At 36.5% G+C, this 18986-nt stretch overlaps 1 protein-coding gene across 22 annotated transcripts in view; it reads right to left on the minus strand.

Moving 5' to 3' along the window:
• THOC2 (THO complex subunit 2) overlaps positions 1-18986 on the minus strand; it is a 118638-nt gene that overhangs the window by 78632 nt on the left and 21020 nt on the right. For all 22 annotated transcript variants that reach the window (XR_011446435.1, XR_011446438.1, XR_011446436.1 and 19 more), the window contains exons 4-7: positions 18216-18267; positions 12087-12157; positions 11081-11202; positions 10398-10531 (exon numbers count right to left, since the gene is read on the minus strand). Coding sequence is in view for 17 of the 22 variants with exons in the window: in XM_070292081.1 (XP_070148182.1) it covers positions 10398-10531; positions 11081-11202; positions 12087-12157; positions 18216-18267 (379 nt within the window). In the remaining 5 variants the exon portion in view is untranslated. The remainder of the gene's footprint in view (positions 1-10397; positions 10532-11080; positions 11203-12086; positions 12158-18215; positions 18268-18986) is intronic.

Genomic DNA, 18986 nt, shown 5'->3' on the forward strand with positions numbered 1-18986 from the left:
CAATTTTCTTATTTGAATTCAAAATGGGTCGTAAAGCAGTGGACACAACTTGCAACATCAACAACGCATTTGGCCCAGGAACTGCTAACAAACATACAGTGCAATGCTGCTGCTGCTGCTAAGTCGCTTCAGTCGTGTCCGACTCTATGCGACCCCAGAGACGGCAGCCCACCAGGCTCCTCCATCCCTGGGATTCTCCAGGCAAGAACACTGGAGTGGGTTGCCATTTCCTTCTCCAATGCAGGAAAGTGAAAAGTGAAAGATGGTGGTTCAAGAAGTTTTGCAAAGGAGACAAAAGCCTTGAAGATGAGGAGCACAGTGGCTGGCCATTGGAAGTTGACAACAACCAATTGAGAGGATCATCAAAGTTGATTCTCTTACAACTACATGAGAAGTTACCAAGAACTCAACATCGATCATTCTGTGGTCATTTGGCATTTGAAACAAATTAGAAAAGTGAAAAAGCTTGATAAGTGGGTGCCTCGTGAGCTGACTGCAAATCAGAAAAGTTATCACTTTGAAGTGTCATCTTCTCTTTTTCTATGCAACAACAACAAACCACTTCTCGACTGGACTGTGACATGTGACAAAAACTGGATTTTATACAACAACCAGCGATGACCAGCTCAGTGATTGGACCAAGAAGAAGCTCCAAAGTACTTCCAAAAGCCAAACTTGCACCAAAAACAGGTCATGGTCACTGTTCGGTGGTCTGTGCGTGCCGGTCTGATCCATTACAGCTTTCTAAATTCCAGCGAAACCATTACATCTGAGAAGTATGCCCAGCAAATCAATGAGATGCACGGAAAACTAACACTTGCAGCCATTAATGGTCAACAGAAAGGGCCCAATTCTTCTCCACGACAACACCCAATTGCACAGCACACAACCAATGCTTCAAAAGTTGAATGAATTGGGCTATGAAGTTTCACCTCATCCGCCATATTCACCTGACCTCTCGCCAACCAACTACCACTTCTTCAAGCATATTGATAACTTTTTGCAGGGAAAAATGCTTCCACAATCATCAGGAGACAGAAAATACTTTCCAAAAGTTCACTGAATCCCAAAGCACAGATTTTTATGCTACAGGAATAAACAAACTTATTTCTCACTGGCAAAAATATGTTGACTGTAATGGTTCCTATTTTGATTAATAAAGACGTCTTTGAGTCTAGTTATAATGATTTAAAATTCAGGGTCCAAAATCGCAATTACTCTTTCATCAACCTAATACCATTAGACCCAGCAATCCCAATCCTGGGCATATACCTGGAGAACATCATAATTCAAAAAAATGCATGCATCTGAATGTTCATTGAAGCACTATTTACAACGGCCAGGATAATGGAAGCAATCTAAATGTCCATCAACAGATGAATGGATAAAGATGTAGTACATACATACAATGGAATATTACTCAGCCATAAAAAGAAACGAAACTGTGCCATTAGCAGAGACATGGATGGGCCTAGAGGCTGTCACACAGAGTCAGAAAGAGAAAAACAAATATCACATAATATCACTTATATGTGGAATCAAGAAAAGTGGTACAGATGAACTTATTTACAAAGCAGAAATAGAGACAACAGATGCAGAGATCAAACATATGGACACCAAGGGGGAAGTGGGAAGTGGGATGAACTGGGAGACGGGGACTGACACATACACACTACTATGTATAAAATAGATAACTAATGAGAACCTACTGTATAGCACAGGGAACTCTACTCAAAGTTCTGTGATGACCTAAATGGGAAGGAAATCCAAAAAAGATGGGCTATATGTATATGTATAGCTGATTTACTTTGCTGTACAGTAGAAACTAACATTGTAAAACAACTATAATAAAAATTAAATTTTAAAAATTTAAAAAATAAATGATATAGTCAATTTCATCCATCATTCATCTCAAAATAATATATGCTGATGACCCAGAGTGAGCATATCACTCTGCTGTTCCCTCAGTTTATATCAGTTCCCTTATGCCTTGTGCACCAAGCTGAATGGAATTCTTGTATTTTTAATAACAGATTTTTCATTAGGCATAGCCCCTAAATGCAAGCTAACCACTTCATCTGGGACAAGCAAATAAACACTGATTTATTCTAATGCTGGAGCAAAAAAGAACAGTGTCAATTGAGGGAGAGATATTAGGTCTAACCACTGTATATTATGGATGACTTAGAGGATTTTTCAAAGAAAATTCTTATATAATATATTAATGATTTCTCTATTAAAGAGTTACTTCTACTATCTCCACACTTAAGTATATTAAATGCTATAAAGCTAATGTCTAACTGCAGTATCTTAGCCATCACTTAGAAAACCAAAACCTCCAAATTTAAGTATTTCTTTCTTCCTTTTATGAAACCAAAGCTTAAAATACATTTTTCTTCCACTTCTCATACTAAGGAAAGAAAGGACCAATACAATGATCATCTTACAGAAAAGAGCTCGACTTTCATAAATTCTCCAGAGATGTTTACCTAAAGCTCTGGGAAGAAAACTTCTGAATATTTTTGCCTTTCCTTACACCCTCAAAAAGTATGGCCTATGAATGTACAAGTGACTCCAAAATAGCAACTGGAATTTTTAAATGCTGCTGGTGGAAATATACAATGTAAAATAGTATGACTACTTTATAAAATCACCAGCTTCCTTAAAAGCTAAACTTAACACCTACCATATGACCCAGCCATTTCATTCCTAGGTTTTACTTCAAGAGAAAAATTGTCTATATCCATATAAAGACCTATACACAAATATTCACAGCAGCTTTATTTATAATAGGACACTCTCAAATATCCTTCAACAAGTGAATGAATAAAATGTAGTACAGTATAACTGTAAATATACAGTGGAATACTATTCAACAATAACAAGAACGACTAATACAAGCAACAACATGGATAAATTACAAAATAATTATGCTGAATGAAATAAGTCAGACCAAAATAAAAGTTCACTGTATTATTTCACTTATAAAAGAATTATAGAAAATGTAAACTAATCTATAGTCTAGAAAGCAGATCACTGAACTTTCCTGGTGGTCCAGTGGTTAAGAAGCCACCTGCCAATGCAGGGGCCATGGGTTCGATCCTTGCTCCAGAAAGATTCCACATTCTATGGGGTAACTAAGCCCATGCACCACAACTACTGAGCCCATGCTCTAGAGCCCGCAAGCCGCAATTATTGATGCCTGCATGCCCTAGTGTGTGTGCTCTGCAACAAGAGAAGCCACTGCAATGAGAAGCCTGCACGATGCAACTGGAGATTAGACCCTGCTCACCACAACTAGAGAAAACCCATGTTCAACAATGAAGACCAAGAACAGACAAAATATTTTTTAAAATTTACAAATTAAAATAAAATGCAACAGCATTATAAAAAAGAAAGAAAGCAGATCATTGATTATTCCAGGAGGAAATAAAGAGTAAGGAGGAATGAAATACAAAGGGACAAGAGGAAATCTGGAGGGTGGGTGATAGAAATGTCCATTATCTAGATTGTGGAGATGTTTTCACAGGTGTATATATGTGTTAAAACTCAAGCTGTACACTTTAAATACACACATTTTATTGTACGTTAATTATGCCTAGATGGGCTTCCCCGGTGGCTCAGATGGTAAAGAATCTCCCTGCAATGAAGGAGACCTGGGTTCGATCCCTGGGTCAGTAAGATCCCCTGGAGAAGGGAATGGTTACCCACTCCAGTATTCTTGCCTGGAGAATCCCATGGACAGAGGAGCCTTGTGGGCTACAGTCTATGGGGTCCCAAACAGTCAGACACAACTGAGCGACTAACACTTCATGCCTAGATAAAGTTGAAAAAACAAAAGCCTTCAAACTGCTATAACACTAACAATAGAGTATGGAAGTAGGATCTAGCAAACTTTCCAACCTTATAACTACTCCTACATTTACTAAATATAAAAATTCACTCAACTAAATAAAAATGAACAATGCGCTATTCTATCAGAGAACAAAAGATACATTGAATATACTTTAGAAAAAAATGTTAGCTTATAATTACCCATTTAAGCTACAGTCCACAAAACTTGTGTATAAGGACTAAAACAGCAACATATTACATGGAAATGTTGTGTTTCAGTCACACTGCTTTACAGTTTATATTTTCAATGTGTTACAGAATGAACCATTGATATATTATGTTTTGTTTAACAGTATTATTCCACAAAGGTTATTTTACAGTGATCTGTAATATCAACCAATTTCTTTCTAGAGGCAATTTAAGGTTGCAACCTAGATGAACAGGATGCAACATTTATTTATAATAGATGACAATGTTTGCATTTCTTAACAAAAAAATCTGGCTTATGAGTTTTCTGTTATATGTCTCAGGTGCCATAAAGCAGTCCAATCAATTGGAATGACCTATGCTACATAATGGGCTTTCCCGGTGGCTCAGATGGTAAAGAATCTGCCTGTGATGCAGAACAGGGTTCGATCCTTGGGCTGGGAAGATGCCCTGGAGAGGGAAATGGCTACCAACTCCAGTATTCTTGCCTAGAGAATCCCATGGACAGAGGAGCCTGGCAGGCTACAGTACATGGCGTCACAAGAGTCAGACACGACTGAGCGACTAACACACATATGCTATATAACAAAGAAAAAGAAACCAAATGAAGGATTTAGAAAATCATTTTTTAAATGGCAGAGATTTGCTAAATAACAGTTAAGCTATTTCATATACGATAAAGATTTTAGTATCAATAAGTAAGCTTAAAATGTACAAAATAATTTTTTTTCTAATGGCAGTTGTGGTAGAACAGGCAATCTTGTGCTCAAACATCTTAAAAGGGCTTTTATCCAGCCCAAGCATTGATAGTCATGTCATCCTGAGAAAAAGCATAAAGCCTACCTCCTACCTCTACATCAGCTACATTAAGCAACACACACACACACACACACACACACACACACACACACACGCTTTTTCAGAAACAAACAGGGAACCATATGGGAAATAACATTTTAAATGGTAGACCTGTAATGACCATGGATTCAGTCCTTCATTTAAATAAACATTAAGTAACTACCCAGTATGTACCAAATGCTTGTGATACAGAGATTAATAAAATGCCTTCCCTACCCGTAACGAAAGTTCACACCTTTTGGATGATACATCTTTGGAAAAAATGCAATAAAAAGTAACTGAATGTTCCCCAAAGATGGATAAGATGGCCAGTATTAGAGCAACGAACTGCAATTAGAGGCAAAAAAACATGATTAAAGTGACAATGGTTCTTTTAGGGATAGGTCAAATTGAGATTCTTAACAGAAACAAAAAGACCTGGGTAACACTGTAAACATGACGAGGAGAGACGTCCAGCCTATACATTTTTGACAATAAAACAGAATGATAGCTTCAATTATCATGTTCCTGACAGAATAAACCTTATAAGACAAAGAAAAACCATGTTCTGAACAAAAGGACATGATGTAGCTTTGGCATATAGAATTACTTTAGAAGCAGGCTAAGCCATGGTCTGAATGTTTTTTGTACTTCCAAAATTCATATTGAAATTCTAATGCCCAGTGAAATGGTATTAGGAGGTAGGCTCTTTGAGAGATGAATAGGTCATAAAAGCATAGTCTCATGAATCAGAGTAATGCCCTTAGAAAAGAGAGCTCCCTTGCCCCTTTTACCAAATGAGGATACAACAGTAAGTTAGCAGTCTGCAACCCAGAAGAGAACTGTCATGAGAATCCAACCATGCTGGCACCCTGCTCTTGGACTTCCAGCTCCAAAAACTGTGAGAAATACATTTCTGTTGTTTATAAGCCCCACAGTCTATGATATTTTGTTATAGAAACCTGAATAGACTAAAACAGGCTAATGAAAACTTATGCTAGACTATTTCTAAGAAAACAGTATTTGCAAAAAACTACACATTTCAAGGCAAGAACCAGAGAAGCAAGATGCAGAGCAATGCATCAAACAAAATAAAAGTATAATAGTTAAAAAAAAACTATACTTAAGAACACCGATTGCTATCTTCTTTTTCATAGTAGAGATAAATGACTTCTTTGTAACTCATGTACAGGAAAGAAACACCAATAAAGCAAAGCCTTAGGTAAAAGAAGCAGTCAACTGGTTTCCGTTTCCAAGGGATAGGAGAGTGTTGATACAATAAGAAGCTTCAAGGCTGAATGGCTCTTATATCCAAACTGATCTGAAGACAGAATACTAAGTACACTCAAGACAATGTACTCAAAGGGGTTAAATGTCCCATAATCTGCCAAAGAATAAAATCATTTGACTTGGGGTTTTGTTTTTAATGTTTCTCTGGTCACGTCCAGTCAGATTTACAACCTTGGACACCAGGTGACAAATGAAGGTCCTGAGGTTTGGCCAAGAGGGCTCTGATTCTGCATGAGATGGAAAGAATCAGAGTCAAGGCCAAAAAGATCCTGGGCCACTAAACCCCAAACCAGCAAGAATCATTTTCAGTCTCCAAAACTAAACTCAAGCTAGCTCCATGACTAATTTTTAGCCATAACTTTTGACTGACAGCAGCAATCAGCATACCACACCCTATGGATCAAACCCATTCAATTTTTGTAAGTAAAGTTGTGCTGTCACAGACACTCCTTTATTTACATATTGTCCACGCCTGATCTCACACTACAATGGTAAAAGCGAGTAGCTACAACAAAAAACATACGGCCCACAGAGGAAAAAAATATTTACCATCTCATCCTTTACAGAAAAGGTTTGCTGACCACTAATTTAGAAGAAAGAAAAGGAAAGAATACCTACTAGTTATTACTTTTTCTGAAGGGCATACAGAAGAATATACAGCTTATAGTTTAGTTCAGCAATCAAAGGAGTCTATCTCTGGGAGTTTCTCAGCAGTCCAGTGGTTAGGACTCAGCACCTTCACTGCTAAGGGCCCAGGTTGAATGCCTGGTAGGGAAAAGATCCCACAAGCTGCTCGGCATAGCCAAAAAACAAAGAGTCCATCTCTGATATTCTTTCCCCTAATTTCTAAAATATGCTTTTTGCCATCTTGATGTGGGGATCATCTGTGAGGCATCTATGACATGGCAGCTCAAGAGCCTAATAATCACTATACATTCCTATTAAGTTTCTCAAACTTACTGTCAGACTCGAGATTGCAACCACCAGATAGACTCATATCTGTTCCTAATCCTTGCTTGCTTGCAGTAAACAGCCCAAAGCTATCTGACAGAATATAAATACTGTTTTTCATATTTAGGACATAAAATTTTGATGTGCCAGAATCTTTTAGGGAGCAAATGAGTATTTAAATGAGCATTTAAATACCTCATTTAAATACCTACCTTTTAATTATAGAATGATAAATAAGGATTTCTCCTGATCAGACCAAGTACCCTGAAATATAAATGTATCTAAAATGCAAGCCTCCCAAACCAGATACCAGTTCTGTCAGTGGCTGGTGAAGGAGATCAGACCTGAGATAGCTCAGGTATTATCTGTCTAGATTGCTCCTAGAGAGAAAAAAATGGGAATAAACAAGAGGAAACTCATCCAAAGATGTCACGAAAAGCAGGATGCTACGTTAGTGAACTCCTCTGGCCAGATGAGACAAGGACTACCTAGAGTCTGCACTGAGGAGGAATCCGGTAAATTCTAACACCGAAAGAGTGAGTACTCAGTCTTAACTTCAACTATGAAAAATTTCTTTCTCAGACAATGGGGGAGGAGAGGAATCAGCTAGCCAAAGAGAAACAAACACTGAGCCAGGGAAATGAACTTTCTCAAATCCTCCATGTTGGGAGAAAGAGGCTAAGAATCAGTATAAACTATTCTAGAAAGGGGGAAACATTCGTTTTTCAACAAGTATTTATTCAGCACCTACATACCAGGCACTAAGGTTAGAGGTACCAAACAAAACAGACAAAAACCCTCATTCTCATGGAACTTACTTACATTCCAGTGGGTGTGGCATAAAATACAGTGCATATTATATGGTGCCGAATGCTCAGAAGGAATATAGTGAACAATAGGGAGTGTTGGAGTTGGGGGTGGGGTAGCCAAAGAAGTCTACACTGCAGAGGTGGCATTTGAGTGCTTCTGGGCTATCGAGCTTTGTAGTACACCTGACAGACTAGAATAGAGGGTTAGCCCAAGAAATCAAATTCTTTAAACTCATGGAATATCCATGTGAGTCATGAGCTTACAGCTGTGATTGTCACACTGTTCTTCAGATACAGTAACATAACCTGTTCTTTATAGGGACAAAGTTCAAGAAAAGAAAGTACATAGTGTATGTTATTCTCAGTTAGATAAAAGCATACAAAAATCCCTCTCTGAAATGTTCCCAAAATAACAAAGAACTAATAAAGTATAAACTCACAAGGACAAAAAATAGAAGGAACAAGGACAGACAAGAGATGTCAACAAACAAGCAGATAAAGTTTTTAAAAATGTGAAGACCTCATACAGCACAGAACTTTTATGTAGGGAATACCATTTTGACAGTACATGGCACGATACAAGACAAACCTATAGCAAGGTAGTACTGACAAACATCTCAAACTAGATCAAAATGCTGCAGGAAAAATATAGAGCCTACCCTGGAAAGAACAGAAAGGAAACCCTACAGGTGATTTTTTTTAATGGGTCACTGCCACACAGTTTAAGCAAGCAAGAGCCCTGCGGCCCTAGGGGATTGCCAGTCTTGGTGTTAAATTGACAATGGAAGTAGCAAAGAAGACTTAATCAGCTGCCAGAATAAAACTTACTTCAAAGAAAAGGGTACATTTAAACTAAAAGCTCCTTACCTCTATACCAGTTGGTCACCAAAAGCCTAAGTTAAAAGCAAAGATAACTGCAGTAAATCTAGTTTTATCTGGGTCCCCACTGGAGAAAGGAGGAAAGGACTAGGATACCTCTTCTCTCTTAATCATACATAAATTTCAAAACCACAGAAAATAACTGAGAATTGAGCATAAGCATCCTCTAAATCCTCTAGAGAAGGGAATGGCAATCCACTCACTCCAGTATTCTTGCCTGGAGAATCCCATGGACAGAGGAGCCTGGTGGGCTACAGTCCATGGGGCCACAAAGAGCCGGACATGACTGAGTGGACATATCCTCTAATAAAATATAACCAGTGAAGGACTTCCCTGGTGATCCAATGGTTAAGAATCCACCTGCCAACACAGGGGGCATGGGTTCAATCCCTGGTCTAGGAGGATTCCACGTGCTATAAGGCAACTAGGCCTGTGCACCACAACTACTGAACCTACCTGTCCTGGAGCCTGTGCTCTTCAACAACAGAAGCCACTGCAATGGGGGCCCATGCACCACAACTAGAGAAAGTCCCATGCAGAGCAACAAAGACTCAGCACAGCCAAAAATAACAAATAAAATTTTACATAAAACTAGTGAAGCAGAAAATATGACTTCTCCAACAGGTTTCAACACTTAAGACATCCAACTGTTGCAAAATCTTCCCTGAGAGAGCATAACACCTAACAAATAGCAAAAATTCTTTCCATTCTTTAAAAATCAGAAGTACCTTATTTTTCTATCATTCATTCCTCCTTTCTATAGAAGCCAACTATTTCTTCCAAATGCTCAATACAAAAAACAACGCTAGGACTTCCATGAAGGTCCAGTGGTTAATAATCTGCCATGCAGTGCAGGGGACGCTGGTTCAATTCCTGGTCAGGGAACTAAGATCCCAACATGCCACAGAGCAACTCAGCCTGCATGCTGCAACTACTGAAGTCCGTGCACTATGGAGCCCACACGCCACAACTAGAGAGCCTGCACACCACAAGTACTGAGCCTGCACACTCCAGAGTCCAAGCGCCAACAAAAACCCAACATGCTGCAAATTAAGACCCCATGCAGTCAAAGAAATTTAAAAAGGGAAAGAACAATGCTAAAGAAATTCTATTCAAAAGGGAGGGAAAATAATACTCTCCTCTTTGTTACACTTTTACAACATCTGCTACACTTACTTTTAACAGATAAAATGTGTATCAAAGTTGCTTAGTATTTTTAAAATCAAGTTCAAAAGAACTGAACATCTCCACATTTCAAGAGTTCATCAAAGATTTTATTAAAGTTTCACTTTTGCTTATTTTCTGCCCTCCATAAAATTATTGGAAAATATCTAAAAATTAAAGATAGAAATACTAGAGAGCAGAAACTAGTATAAACACAAGGGTAAGAGTACCAAAAAGATTTCTTACAAATATCATCTCAAATTTTTTTCTGTTGATAATAATCTTAAAAGTACAAGCTGAACACTTCTCGCGTTTTTTAATTTAAAAACAAAGATCTATAGAAAATGCACTAAGTTTGTCTTTATGGATATTCTTCAACAGTCAAATTTATTCTTAGTAACATATACCATATAATGTACATCTTACCTATTAAAGATTTGATATTTTCTAAGATTAAATCACTAGTAATATTTCCAGATAAATCTTGCCCCAATTCAGCAATCAGCTTGGCGTAACCTTCATTTTCTTCTCTTAACAAATTAAATTTTTGCTGCTTATAACTGAAATTAGATAAACATCACAAAGCAGATAAAATTAATTTCAATTAACAGGCCTGCATAAGATTAATGTATTCTTTTCATTGAATTTTCTTACTCTTATATTAAATCACCAAAAGAACAGCTGTTGAAAGTTTACCTCTTTGTGTATCTTTTAGGATAGAAAATAACAGTGATTCATAAGAGACACCCCAATATGAATTACACAGGGGAAACCAGCTACACAAGGAAATGATACTGCTAACATAACACTATCTCCATCATTGACAAGAATATACTCTAGTTGTAAATTATTTTACTGGTAGTAATAAAAACATTGATTATTTTAACTTCTAATAAGGAAAAAAAATTAACATTGGTTTCACACAGGTAAAGTTCACTGCTGACTCAATAACCATAGGCCACTCTTAGAAAGAAAAAACACAAGACACACTCTAACAGCAAAAACAACTAAAGTCTTCAAAACACCTTTAAAAACTTCTGGTATTCAACATGGGAAGTAAAAAACATACACAGGCACTTGATCTGCAACATAAAAATACATGTACTTACAAGAGTTTTGTCTTGATTTTAACTGACTTTTGATTGAATTGCTGTGATTGTTTGATAAGCCCTAATGATTCCAATGTTTCTGGATCCAAGCGTTCCTTTAGAACTGTGTCTGAAACTAAATACTGTATTAAAAAATATTAAAGGCCATTTATTCCTCAGCATTCCAACTATGCATCCACAATCTTAAAACATGCAAAATAATTTTCTCAAATAAGAATATTAAAATCACATATTATATATATACACATATACAACTTTATAAAATATACAACTTTATAAAGTTGTAAACTTTATACAACTTTATAAAAAGGCTTAGAACTTCAGTTTAACAAAAATGACTCTCAAAGTATTGAAAAATACACCATGTAGCTTTTTAAAAGTTCACTAAAAATTATATGCATGCTCTCCATAGCCTACAAATGACAAGAACTAGAGATGTAATTCTGATTAAAATTGAATTTTCTTTAAAATAATGCAGCACTTCAGCCTTCTTTGGTTTCTACTGTTTAAGTCAGATTCTAGTGCAGCAAAGACAAGGACATTCTTCCAGGTCTAAGTAATGCCATTCCTCCTTGGTTCTAAATTTATGAACATAAAATGGTTTATTAGACAATGATTATAACAAGTTCTAGAATTTATTATTTTTAAACTACCTCCATTCTTTTCCTCCTTGCCTAATAGTTTATGAAAAATCGTTCAGTTTAAAAGCTAATCCACATCATTTCTACTCATCTGATAGATGCTTACCTTTTCCTTAGTTAGAAACTTTCTAGGTCAGGAGTATCCACCAAAGGTTCTATATGCATAGATAGTTTGATACAGTAGCATGCCTATTTCATAGAAATAGCATGTCTAATTTTACAAAGCATTCCATTTCAAAACCCAAGTCTCACCTTATAATGAACAGTCAACTGAATGTCAATATCCTTCTCCATTAACATGATTAATTGTCATTACAATCATTCCATAAAAAATTGAGAAATGGAAAGTATTTTTTAAAACTTACCAAACATGCTAATACCAATTGTGTAAAATAGTCTCTCTTGCTTTTTTCTTCTAAACAATTTGTCTCAATATCTACAATGATGAAGGAAAAAAAGGTGAAAGTTTGATTGATTTTTCTAGACTACAGAACTATAACATACCTCGCTTCTTTAAAACTAGCTGAACTTAAAATACCTCATTCTGAATTGGGGGTAAAATTTTAAACTGTGATAAGCATAAGCAGTCCTTCATACACATATGAATAATTAGAATTAATTTCTCATGATATTGAAGACTGAGCCTGTGACCAATGGTATATCCATAAAATGGTCAGTTGATTATGGAGCTATGTGCTAAGGCATTGGAAGCAACAAAGCTTCAAAAAACTACTGCTTTCAAAAAAGAAAAAAAGGAAACATTCGGGAATTTCCTGGTGGTCCAGTGGTTAGTACTTGGTGTTTTCACTACCCAAGGCCTGGGTTCAACCCTTGGTTGAGGAACTAAGGACCCACAAGTCATGTGGTATAGCCAAGGAAAAAAAAATGGAAACATTCAAGCAAAGTTTAAATGACCATGTGTCAGAGACAATAAGGTGGAAAATTGAACTGGGTGATAACAAAGATCTCTTCTAATACTAAAGACACTATTATTCATGAAGATCAAGCCTTTGACTGACTACACTGGTACCACGTACCATGTTCTAACCAAGCTACTTGGTCACCAACTCTATGAAAACTGTATTAAAAGATATTTTTAACATCTTATTTTGAATTACAATTCTAGTCAGCAAAGAAAAATTCAGTGAAGGTTTTCATTTTCTTCCTACTTAAATATTTTTTTTTAAGAAAATGACACCTCCTTGAGCTTCAGTAAATTATTCAAAGAATTTGTCAAACAATTTTCTCATCTAAAGTATACAGGAAATAAACAATTAGTTCTAAACGCTAAGGATCAAAAGCTTCAACCAGGATTAGCAGGATTATAAGACTGATTTCAGAATTATTGTTTTAACTGATGACACACCATTACTTTACTTTAAAAATCAACATATTTAAAATGTACTACAGAAAAAGGCACCCATTTTAGTGATGCAATAAAAATTCTCCTCTAAGAGTTCTAGGGTTCCCCTCAGACAGACATTGTACCACTGCTTTCCTTCAGTTTACTTTCTATTGACATCACTAAGAATCAAAAGAGAAGAGGACCTTGTTAAACACATCCACATTTTCCTGGCTCTTTTCCACTTTTCCATCTTGGAAAGTGCCATTTCCCAACATTCTGACTACTATAGCTAAGCACACAATCAGATCAAGGGTATTAAGGGAATTTCAGGGTGCAATTTATACACCCTGTAATGTACTGTAAATTCCAGTACAATCTCAATCCCTCAGTAAGACTTTAAATTCATGTGCATCTCGTCAACCCTTTCCAGGGACTCCCAAGTGGTCTCCCCACTAGCTGGTTTTCTGGTCCCTCCCCAGCCTAGAACTTCAAACATACTGATCTTGAGAGGTCAGGACTAAATTGGGCCTCTTCTTTTAACCAATATCTATCTACTCTCCAAGGCCCTACAGTCTCTAAAATCTACCTCCAAAGTCCCTAAAATGAGAGTACTTGGGTAGCAGGTTCATCTTCTACAAACCAAATATACTCTCCTCTTAGCCACCAGACCTGATTAAAATACAACTCTCTGGGTTCTGACCATGTTAGGAAATGCTTAATGGGACCTCAGTAAATTTATTAGCTAAGTTATCTCAATCATCAACACAGGAATCTATTATTCAAATTATGCCTTCCCTGTTTATTCTTTTTATTCTAACTCATGAAACTATTCCAATAAATTCATATACTATTCCTGACTCCTGAACCCCAAATCAGCATCAAAGTTCTCTCTAATTTCCCTCTGATTTTACTAAAAAGTCCTCAGTCATTTAAAACTCTAGGCCCACTATTACCAATCACCTAACCCAGCTCAGAGGTCCCAACAGTGCATCAAGTTACACCACACTTTCCTTTTGGGTTAATATATTAAAACCTCTCAGGCCCGCTCACCCTTACATGATCAGTCTTTTAAAGGAAAATGCTATCTCAACCAGGGAAGTACAGCACTGATTTCCCTTATAATTGTCAAAATATTAGAAAGACAACATGATGCAGTAAAAAGATCATGGACTCTAGAACCAAAAAAGACCCAGGTTCAAATTCTGCCTTACTAGTTGTGTGGCCTTGAGAAATTACTTTCCTAAGCTTCAATTTTCTGATCCATAAACCTCCCTTACAGAAAACATTAAATGTTTTCTGAACATATAGAAGATGGTCCAAAATGGCACCCATATTATTATTACTGTTATAATCATTATAATTATCATGATCTTTATCATTAGAGATAGCTCACATTCTTACTCCTATTCCCCTATCTTGGTCTGGGGTCACCCTGGGATCATTTTTTTTTCTGCCAAGGGTAGGAGTGGGTGAGTGAGGGGGGCAGGTGTGGGAAATTCTCTTTCCAAGTTTGCCATCCTAATCTTGCTTGTAAAAATGGACTGGATAGGCTAAAAGAAATTTCCCAAGAGCAACCAAACATCATCTTCATGAATTCATGTTACTAGTAAAAAGCAATGATTTGTAACAATCATTCATATTACTACACAACTATGAAGGGAAAATATATCCTAATAAGTCAATAAAAAAACAAATTACTAGAACTTTACTGATAAACTGATAACTGATTACCCAGAGAAAGACAAAAATATATTTCTGACACTATCAAGGACTAACAGCTTCCACAAAATGATATCTACAAATCATTCTTTCAGACTTATAAACATATCAGTTCAGTTCAGTTGCTCAGTCGTGTCCAGCTCTTTGCAACTCCATGGACTGCAACACACCAGGCTTCCCTGTACATCACCAACTCCCGGAGTTTGCTCAAACTCATGTCCATCAAGTCAGTGATGCCATCCAACCATCTCAGCCTCTGTCGTCCCCTTCTCCTCCTGCCTTCAATCTTTTCTAGCATCAGAGTCTTTTCTAATGAGTCAGTTCTTCACGTCAGGTAGCCAAAGTACTGGAGTTTTTCAGCTTCAACTTTTCAGCTTCCAATGAATATTCAGGACTGATTTCTTTTAGGATGGACTGGTTGGATCTCCTTGCAGTCCAAGGGACTCTCAAGAGTCTTCTCCAACACCACAGTTCAAAAGCATCAATTCTTCAGCGCTCAGCTTTCTTTATGGTCCAACTCTCACATCCATACATGACTACTGGAAAAACCATAGCTTTGACTAGACGGACCTTTGTCGGCAAAGTAATGTCTCTGCCTTTTAATATGCTGCCTAGGTTGGTCATAACTTTTCTTCCAAGGAGCAAACATCTTTTAACTTCATGGCTGCAATCACCATCTGCAGTGATTTTGGAGCCCCCAAAATAAAATCTGTCACTGTTTTCATTGTTTCCCCATCTATTTGCCGTGAAGTGATGGGGCCGGATGCCATAATCTTTGTTTTTTGAATGTTGAGTTCTAAGCCAGCTTTTTCACTCTCTTTTACTTTCATTACTTTCATCAAGAGGCTCTCAGTTCCTCTTCACTTTCTGCCACAAGGGTGGTATCATCTGCATATCTGAGGTTATTGATATTTCTCCCGGCAATCTTGATTCCAGCTTGTGCTCCATCCAGCCTGGCATCTCTACATATAAGTTAAATAAACAGAGTGACAATATACAGCCTTGACCTACTCCTTTCCCAATTTGGAACCAGTTCATTGTTCCATGTCTGGTTCTAACTGTTACTTCTTGACCTGCAGATTTCTCAGAAGGCAGATAAGGTAGTCTGGTATTCCCATCTCTTGAAGAATTTTCCAGTTTGTTGTGATCCACAGTCAAAGGCTTTGGCATAGTCAATAAAGCAGCTGTTTTTCTGGAACTCTCTTGCTTTTTCTATGATCCAACGGATGTTAGGAAGTTGATCTCTGGTTCCTCTGCCTTCTCTAAATCCAGCTTGAACATCTGGAAGTTCCTGGTTCACATGTGTTGAAGCCTTGCTTGGAGAATTTTCAGCATTACTTTGCTAATGTGTGAGATGAGTGCAATTGTGAGGCAGTTTGAACATTCTTTGGCATTGCCTTTCTTTGGAATTGGAATGAAAACCGACCTTTTCCAGTCCTGTGGCCACTGCTGAGTTCCCCAAATTTGTTGGCATATTGAGTTTGAGTGCAGCACTTTCACAGCATCATCTTTCAGGATTTGAAATAGCTCAGCTACAATTCCATCACCTCCACTAGCTTTGTTTATAGTGATGCTTCCTAAGGCCCACTTGACTTTGCACTCCAGGATATCTGACTCTAGGTGAGTGACCACAACGTCGTGGTTATCTGGGTCATTAAGATCTTTCTATATAGTTCTTCTGTGTATTCTTGCCACCTCTTCTTAATATCTTCTGCTTCTGTTAGGTCCATACTGTTTCTGTCCTTTATTGAGCCCATCTTTGCATGAAATGTTCCCTTGGTATCTCTAATTTTTTTGAAGAGATCTCTAGTCTTTCCCATTCTATTGTTTTCCTCTATTTCTCTGCACTGATCACTGAGGAAGGCTTTCTTATCTCTCCTTGCTATTCTTTGGAACTCTGCATTCAAATGGGTGTATCTTTCCTTTTCTCCTTATAGTAAAAACAATATTTTAAATTGAAACTTGACTTATGTTGTATTTATTTCTAATATAATATCTTTAGCACCTGCTCTAAAAATTAAAATCAATCAATCCAATAGATAGCAAAGACAAATACTTTATCATCTAAATCAGGAGTTTTAAGTATGACAGAACACACAATTAATAATCACGCCAGGGAAAACAAAACAGAAAGGGGACATTCTGTCATCCAATCAACTGTCTGCTCTTTTCATTTATCACTCACAGTCCACATACATTTTGACCTATTCACAACATTACTGATGTTATAAAATCTTAAACATCATGAAGGATCAAGGACCAGGCATTTAGATTTGTTGCAATCAAATTCCAGATTCTCAGTAAGACAAATTAAGTAAGCTATCTCATTCTAAGAGTTAAGATTAATGAGCTAAAGTAAAGTAATTCATTCCAGCCTAAAAAACTCTCAGAGAATAAGTCTTATTTTAAAGTGAATATTATAATGTCTGGTAATGTTTTCTAACAGATCAAAGTTACAGAAAGTTTAAAACTGATGTGGAAAACTGTGCTCAGATACTTTAATTCAGATTTAAAATCAGAGAAATATATTTGTAATATACATTATTTTTCAAATCCATGCTTCCCATGGAGGGATACTACCTTTTGTTCCAAGTCAAAGAAATTCCATTCTTATCTTGCATGTGAAAATGAAAGTCACTCAGTCGTCTCTGACTCTTTGCGACCCAATGGACTGTACAGTCCATGGAATTCTCCAGGCCAGAATACTGGAGTGGGTAGCCTTTCCCTTCTCCAGGGAATCTTCCCAACCCAGGGATTGAACCCAGGTCTCCCACATTGCAGGTGGATTCTTTACCAGCTGAGCCACCAGGGAAGCCCAAGAATACTGGAATGGGTAGCCTATCCCTTCTCCAGGGATCTTGCATGAATTCTTATTTATTCTGGACAAAGAGAGAAGTTTTATTTCCAAAGCTGGTTTCTTATCCTCAAAACAAAAGTATTTTTGATTACTTTGGCTCCTCTTACTCTTTCTAAAATTAAAAATCAAAAGAGTACAATAGCAAAGTAATTATCTCTTGAGTGTCCTAAGTTTGACATTCTGACATTCACTGATAACCTGCATTGAATAATATTAATTAGGTGGTTACTAAAATCTGAATAATTCAGACTAACTTCAGAAAACCTGGATTTTTAAACCTGAAATGACTTAACTTAGCTCAATTTTATACAAAGATACATTTGGAAAAATTCAAACCATTTAAATTATAAAGTAGAACTATTTAAATATAGTGATTAAACTCACATTTGACTTGCAATACTATAATCTCTATAAAGTAAAAAAAATATAATCTAGATTTGTAGAAACATTTGTAAAATCCTTAGCTTAAAAAAATATTTTATTTAACAAAGAACATTAATTTTCCAAACACCTTTTACAAGTGAAATAAAGGCTATTTATAAGTGAAATTAATACAGGCTTATTAATACCTACCTAATATGCAGAATACATCAGCAAGAATGGAGGGCATATCCTCACGAAATTCCTAATTAAAAAAATATACAATTATTCATAGTAAATACTAGAATAGCACACTAGCAAGTATTATGGGTTCACAATAACACTCTTCAGTAAAACTTAAAAACAAAACCCTAATACCACTATGTTGACAAATAAAATTCTTCAAATTTCATAATATAGAGAAAATTAAAACAGGGAGATAATGGTTAGAAAACCTGTTTAAATGTCTACCATGAAATAACTTGAGTTAAAAAAAAATGAACCTTAAACAAGCACCTCAGGAAATAATAAAAAACACAAATGAGTAACATTTTTCCAATGAAGTTTCATGTCAGAAACCACTGGAATTTGTGGAGTACCTTACACCTATCTAAAGTAAGATTGTTTGAAATGGTACATTTTTCATCTAAAACTTTAAATGCTGTGCTCATACCTGAGTCAACATTGACCTAAGCAAAAATCATAGTATTCAGAACAGAAATCTGAAAAATGCAATAAGTACAAGCAGTTGTCTCATAACTCAAGATTCTCTGAAGATGAAAATAATTACCAAAAATCTATATTTTCTTTATGCACTGATGTTTGCAGTCTTTGGAGAAACGGATCCAACATTTATAATAGATTTGTCTCCTGACTTCACACTCCCATGCCCAGTTTTAGAGCCATTTTTCATTAGTAAGGATCACTGTTCAATTACTGCAATTAGTTTGCTGGCACTATAGCAACACTAAAATTAGCCTATTT

This window comes from Ovis canadensis, chromosome X (genome assembly GCF_042477335.2).
Source record: "Ovis canadensis isolate MfBH-ARS-UI-01 breed Bighorn chromosome X, ARS-UI_OviCan_v2, whole genome shotgun sequence".
NCBI classification, from domain to species: Eukaryota; Metazoa; Chordata; class Mammalia; order Artiodactyla; family Bovidae; genus Ovis; species Ovis canadensis.